General features: G+C 43.9%; 1 protein-coding gene across 2 annotated transcripts in view; it reads left to right on the top strand.

The window, feature by feature from the left end:
- Positions 1-1,052: 1,052 nt before the first annotated feature.
- The window catches only part of LOC117121359 (ADP-ribose glycohydrolase ARH3-like), a 14,917-nt gene continuing 8,379 nt past the window's right edge, over positions 1,053-7,590 (top strand). The window contains exon 1 of one of the 2 annotated variants that reach the window (XM_033266528.1): positions 1,053-1,168. In XM_033266528.1, the coding sequence (XP_033122419.1) occupies positions 1,112-1,168 (57 nt within the window). In that variant the 5' untranslated portion in view covers positions 1,053-1,111. The remainder of the gene's footprint in view (positions 1,169-7,590) is intronic. The other variant, XM_033266529.1, reaches the window with a different exon arrangement.

Genomic DNA, 7,590 nt, shown 5'->3' with positions numbered 1-7,590 from the left:
GCCTACATGTTTGTACCTAGAAATAGCTAGTCATCTATTTTAGTATCTGACCTACTTCTGTCTTTGCAATTATGTAACAAAAATGGAAATAAAACAAAAAAGAAATCACAAACCTTGTGTCATCTTCGCCTTAAGAGTACCATGGCAATAAATGTGGAAACTTTTCTTTCCACAATTATACTCCAGTTCAACTAAAGAAATAGGCCTAGCAAGTCGAGTGATTTTCTGGGGCTTATGAATATAACAGAAGCATGAAAAGGCTTTTAAAATGTACCGCATGCAATTATCAAATGTATTGATAATTTTATATGGAAAATATAAATATGAAAATACATATTTCCTTTACAATATTATTATAACATGATCAGAACATTTATGGTAAATGGAAACGTAACGGACAAGAAAAAAAAAACCTACGCGAAACTAAATCTATTGACTATACTTATTCCATAGAATTTTATTTGATTCAAGCATTAATAAAAATTATATCAATATATATAGCAAGAAACAAAAAAACGTATCTCAAACTCGGTCAACTTCGTAACATCTGCGTTGTTTCTGTAAAAAAAAATTTAAAAAAATAGCACCCACCAAGTTATACAGTAATATAGTAACAATAACAAACTTTAATACTAATAAAAATAATTGTTAATAAACTAATGCTACAGTAATTTAAATGACAGATTGGCTGGTTTTTCCTGATACAATGTAAATAAATAAAAATAATAATAATATAATAATAATAATATATAACATCATATCACATTTTAGTATTTATTTTATTTGCTGTATTTGTTATGTAGTAGAAAGCGTAAGATTCATAACAAAACGAAAATAAAAACCGTCCGATAATATTACAGTAATTGATAGTTTAGTAATAATAGTATTAATTTTATATGCTTTTAAGTAGCCTGTTGTTACTTATCAGAAATACAACAAAACATAAATAAAAAAAGTATGATAAACCGATTGACGAACTTGCAATGATAATTAGGCCTAGTTATATTAAATTTAGCGTTTCGAAACTCCATTGGCGCTCCATATATTTGTTGAAAACAAACCGCGACAGAAATGAAGCGCGACCGAAATGATCTGTATTCGATCATAGTACATGCATGGAATTGGATTTCTGATTTATTATTGCGTTCCAAATTTATTAATTGTACAGGTATTTCTTTTTGTTTATTTATTTCGGTATCAAACATCAATACAAACGACAGCCATGCCTGGCATGAGCTGAAAAGATTTTGCCTAGGCCTACTGACGATCGGGGCCACGGAGTTCAGCACAGGACAATCAGGCCATTGTAAGACTATCAGGGACATTTTTAGGACGATCGGGCTTATTTTCAAACTGGGCCCTGTCGTTCTGAAAATAGTACTGTAGTATTTATCGCCTATAAATATATATATACTGTGATATAAAAGGTACCGAGTGGAGCTTACCTTTATCCAATAGGATGTATTCCTAGGGCGACAATACTCCAATTATAAATCAGTCACAGCAGCACTCCAATATGCAGTACGGTAGTACTCCTGTGTAGACCCGGACACCAGATACACATAAACCAATTCTATAGCGTTAGCTGATGCGTCTTGCATTAAGTCCAGTGTACGAGTGACGACAATTCCCCAAGATCTCGGCGATCCCTCCTCTGCACACCTGAGGGCAGGATATGCAAATACACAGATGCCGGGGTTAGATGTCGTTACCGTTGATCGGTCTCTCGAATAGACGGCGGCCGTCACTACACTCCTCCCTTATTTGAAAAGAGTTGACATCATCCCGTTGATAACCAGTTGGAAAACGTATGGGCTCGCTGAGTCACAGATTGTACAGGAAACCCGGTGAACGTACACTGATGTCTTCAACGGGAATAATGCAAAAAGCTGTTCTCTCGGATGTTCACTATGCTGAATCATCCGGGTCTGAAAAATATAAAGTAAATTAATTTCCAGAACAGAATATATAAAAAAACATAAAATCTTCTTTATAGCATGCTGCATTTTTTGGAAGAGGTCCCGTCCGTTCTTCCATGTCAGATCCAGGATCTGACGGGGTTCACGGCTGAGCACCTCCCCAACTGCTGCCGCTGTTGCCCATAGGAGATGGGGGGAACCAACTCGATGTCCCGCTGGTGCGAAGTGTGGTCCATCGGATTCCAGTAGCAACCGCCTGTCATCTACGGCTTCGATGTGCCTGCATGCCTGGCATTGTTGGTTGTTGAACCCACTCACGGCCAACGAAAAACTGAAAAGCGTGGCGGGAAAATGATGACGGAAGGCATCGGCAATGGCAACGGTGGAGGTGTAATTGTGCAGCAGCAAGCGTTGCTCCCGAGGGACGCGGGACAGCCGTAAAATATCCAAAGCCCGAGAGTAACACTCCTCTGCCGTGGGATCACCGGCCATACCACGTAGGTGCAAACACACTACCCGGTGCTGGTGATGGGCATAGCACCGGTTCAATACTCTTCGGAAGAGGTTTTCCTGGCGATACCAATCCGAGGGGGGCCGGGTATGATCAAGGCCAATTTCCCCTAGGATCCTCATCTCCCTCATTCTTGATAGGGAGTAAAGCCGATCAAATTGGTCAGATGTCAAGTCATGTTTCGGATGAATACCTACGGCAACTTCCAGGTGTAGGTCCCTAGTGATGAAATGCACTTCCCGTGCCGTAGGGTAGGTATGTGGGTCACAGTAAACTGTAACACCCCCAACCACAGACACGGGAAGGACGTTGCCCCTTGCTGGCTCCGCCCGCTCCAGGTCGCCAAGAGTGGCCCAAGAAGACACCCTCAGCCCCTGACGCAAACGGTCCAGGTGAAAATGGGCGTCATACGCCTTCGCCGCTGAACCCTGGGAAGAATGTGGCGTCCCACGTGATTGTGGAAGCGCCCTTCTCTTGGGCTTTAACTCTTTTCTCGGCTCCTCCTGACGAACCCTCTTTCCATTAATTCTTTTGGTTCTTCAAAGGATATGAAAGTTTCAAAAACCTCAATAAGGAAACGATTTACTGGCTTAGAAAACATACTAACCTGGCTGTGTAGGTTTTATGAAATCACACCAATGAACATACTGTTACATTACTGTCTCTTATACACATCTAGATGTGTATAAGAGACAGGTGTAAGGTGGCTCCTTCACCTATACACGCTACAGCCAGTTGTCTTAAAACGTCGAGCTGCCGTTGGGCTTGGCGTCGAGAACTGCGACCCAGAGGTTTCAGATTTTGTGGGACATGTTTGGCCATAACATGCACCCTCATATTGACAACCCTCTTAATAGTACACCCCGGCCAAACGCAAGCATTCTCCGGAGGCAGTGATGGGCGTTTTCCCGCTCCGGGTTGGGATGGTTTGGCTGAGGATGGAGTGGGCTCCACTGGATGAATGCCCGCCTCAGGCTCCGTTGACGGCGACTCTGCTGGCGGCAACGGCTCTGCGGGCGGGAGTGACTCCAGTGTTGGCGGGTGAGGTGAATCGGCGAGGAGGTTATTCTCCTCAGCCACACTAAGTTGGACATCCATCTCATCAGCGGAAGGCAGCTGATCTTGCTTGTCCATTTCTGCGAGAGTAAGGAAATACAATACATGTGGTTAGAAATGGACATGGGAAATTGAACTAATTATTAACATTACACGTTAGTGAATAGTCAACTGGCCAGGGTTTCTACACTGGGCACACTTATACAAATCAATGTCTAGAGCATCCGATGGCGAGATGTTTACACATGAGCCATGATACCAGACATCACAATAATCACACTGAATCATAAAGGCGCCTGCCCAGGGTTTGTGACAACTGCAATACAGCGTTCCTGGAGCATCATCCGCATTATCTATAGGTAAAGAGGAAGGTGGTAAAACATAGTTAATCAACCATTTGGGAAGCTGCCTATCAAGGCACAGCTTCAACTTATCATGATTGAGGATCATCACTTTGTTCCTCAACTGTACCCTGAATAAACATGGAGTTATGACGTCTATTATGACTACCGGACCCTTCCACGGAGGACAAAGTTTTTTGCATTTGCCTTTGGGGGTGCTGTTATCGAGTATATACACCCTATCCCCACGTTCATAAGGCCGCTTCAGAACACGCAGATCGTAATTCTTCTTCATGCGCTTCTGAGTCTCCTTGAGAGTCTCCCTGGCAGTATCGTGGGCGTCCCGAATGGAACGAACCAATTCTGAGATGTAAACCCCAACTTCCTGAGCTTCCCCCGACTGGCACTGGGCAAACATCAAATCAGCGGGAAGATTAATTTCCCNNNGGCCTAGCATCAGCATGTTCGGAGTAAACCCTGTAGATCTGTTTATTGTGGCGCGTAATGCACCAGCAAGTTGTGGAAGATGGACATCCCAGTCTCTCTGTCTCTTGCCGACATAACATCTTACCGCTTCCATCAATGTACGATTAAACTGCTCTACTTGACCGTTGGCTGACGGCCGGTAGCTGGTAGTACGGGTCTTGTGGATCTGTAAGACTTGACATAAAGAGTTAAACAATTCACTTTCAAAGTTTCTCCCCTGATCAGAGTGTAACTGGAAAGGAACCCCAAAGCGGGAGAAGAAATCCCCCACCAGTGCCCTCGCAGTCACCTCGGCGGTTTGGGAGGGAACGGGACTGATCTCAACCCATTTCGTAAATTGATCAACCATCATCAATATGTATATATTGCCCTGTTCAGTTTTGGGTAGGGGGCCCAGGAAATCTATGTGCACCCGTTCCATCGGTATCCCAGCATGAAACTCGGTCATCGGATATTTACCCTTACGAGTGGATTTCTTGCTACGATTACAGATTTCACAAGTTAACACATATCTTTCCACATCCTTACCCATACCGTGCCAGCAGAACTTCTCCTTCAATCTGAATTTTGTTCTCGCTATTCCCTGGTGCCCTGCTGATGGTAGGTCATGATGTAGCCGTATGGCTTCCATCTGCCACTCCCTGGGTAGTACTAAGAGGCGCCCAGTAGCGTTCTTCTGCTGTATAAAACAGGATTCCTTCATCGGTTAATTGTAGACGGTCTTTGTTCAACCAAAGAAATTTGGTTGAAGCGCTGGAAATAAAGAGCGTCTTTTCTAATGGTTCGCCGTTCTTCAACCAGTCTAGGATGGGTGCAAGGTCAGGATCGTTTTTCTGACCCTGTTTTATTTCATCCAAAGAGTAGCCCCAGCAAGAAGCTTTAGCATCTGGTTGTACAGCATATACTCTGGATCTGTTATCCTGTAAGATAGAAATTGTATTATTTCCACCCTGGGTGTCCGGCCTAATTATTTCAATAATCACCTGGCCCCCGGGATCCCATGGAATATCATCAGACCCCTTGGCTGACCTGATCTGACCCACATGAGCGATAGGCACTACATCATCCACTACTTCCCTGAAAGTAGCCCACCTCTCATGTGCTCGTCTACAATACGAACATCCCCCACAAGGTAGATCTATAAGTGGGGTGGCGCCCGCCCCAGGGTCATGCATTTCCCCCAAACGAGAGAGAGCGTCGGCGTTAGCATGCAGTTTGCCCTTTCGATGTTGGATGATCATATTGTACTGGCTGAGCTCTTCAATCCACCTAGCTAACTGTCCTTGTGGCTGCTTAAAGTTGAGTAACCAAGTTAGGCTATTGTGGTCAGTCCTCACTCGGAAATAGTAGCTTCCCGAAGTCAATTACAGCTTTGTTGGGATGGAGGAAATCCCCACCCAATAACATCTCATCATTTATAGGAGCTACATAGAAAAATGTATTATACTCGTTTGAACCTAAACGAAAGTTAACAGCTGTCTCTTATACACATCTCATCCTGGACTTGGAGGAGTTCTCCACCAAGAGCTTGATCTGATGCATCAACGTCTAAGATGAATTCATCTTCTCCGTTTGGTAATGCGAGTACCGGGGGTTGCGTTAATGCGGCTTTGAGTTGTTCAAAAGCTCGCTGCTGTTGCTCTCCCCAGTTGAAGTCACTGTCCTTACAGGTAAGACGATACAATGGTGCTGCAATATCAGCGAAATTGCTAATGAATTCCCTATGGTAGTTGGTTAATCCCAAGAATTGTTGCAGCTCTTTCACATTCTTTGGAGTAGGCCATTCTTGGACGGTTTGAACATCGGTATCGGAAACTGATAACGTGTCGTCGCCCACGATACGTCCCAAAAACTCAACCTTCTTCTGAAAGAAAACACACTTTTTAGGTTTAAGTTTTAGGTTACTCTGACGAAACCTTTCAAGAACGCATGCTAAGTTATTTAAATGGTCTTCGAATGTCTTACCCAATACCACAATATCATCCAGAAATGCCAGTACCGTATTCCAAGTGAGTCCCCTCAGCACTAAACCCATAGTCCTGGAGAAAGTTGCAGGGCAATTGGAGAGACCAAATGGCATTTTGATGAATTCATACAGCCCATGTTTGGTAACAAAAGCTGTCTTTTTACGGTCCTGGTCGTTCATCTTGATTTGCCAGTACCCCCAGATAGCGTCTAACTTGGAAAACCAAATATTACCTGAGAGTGTATCAAGGCAATCCCTGACTAACGGTAAAGGGTAAGCATCTTTAACCGTCACGTTGTTGAGTGCACGGTAGTCGATACAAAAACGTACCGACCCGTCACGTTTACGTACTAAAACTGGGGGTGATGCCCACTCAGAAACAGAAGGTTGGATGACTCCCGCTTCTAGCATCTTATTGATTTCTTTCTCCTCCTCACCAGCGAAACGTAACGGCGTTGGCCGAAGACGTTGTTTAATAGGAGGAGCATCCCCAGTATCAATTCGGTGCTCGATCTCTGCGAAAGTGCCAATATCAAACTGATGTGCGGCGAAGGCATCCTGGTACTGAACGAGTAATGCAGTGAGTGCTTGGAACTCTGAGTCTGAAAGAGAAGACTTAGAAACATTTAACATTCCAATCAAATGTTCAGGTACCCCAGGTGTAATCCCTTCCCCCATGGCAACTTCGTCGTCATCTCCAGTGACTGAACTTATTCTTGGTGACTCGGTGTTCATCACGTCGAATTGCTCAGTCTCCATGGCCATACCTATTTTCCTACCCCTCTTCATGGTTACATAATTATCAGACATATTCACTACACAAATGCATGGTGTATCAATGCAACGGTGCAGCGTAGCCGGAATCGCTACCTTCTCGATAGGGTCTGGTTCTATGAAGAAATCAGGCATAGGTAAGTTATCATTAATTAAATGACATTTAACATGTGCAGCACAATGAGGTGGTATTACTCTACGTTTGGCAACAAATACTTGGGCTACTCTCGAGTCAGGTGTCGCCTCCCCTCTAAGAGATATGGTGCTGTCACCAATAGTTAATAGTAGCTTCCCGAAGTCAATTACAGCTTTGTTGGGATGGAGGAAATCCCCACCCAATAACATCTCATCATTTATAGGAGCTACATAGAAAAATGTATTATACTCGTTTGAACCTAAACGAAAGTTAACAGGGCCCACCTTATAGCCTGGCATGGATGTTCCCCTCCCAGCTAGGGTAAAGGATAATTTGGCTACAATAGGTGGTGCTGGTTCAAGGCTAGAGTATACCCTATCAGAGAGGATGGTGTAATCGGC

Source organism: Anneissia japonica, unplaced genomic scaffold, assembly GCF_011630105.1.
Source record: "Anneissia japonica isolate Jap-2015-1 unplaced genomic scaffold, ASM1163010v1 scaffold21_len1647178_cov195, whole genome shotgun sequence".
NCBI lineage: Eukaryota > Metazoa > Echinodermata > Crinoidea > Comatulida > Comatulidae > Anneissia > Anneissia japonica.
Note: the sequence above shows the minus strand (reverse complement) of the source record. Positions and strands in the feature narration are given on the sequence as shown.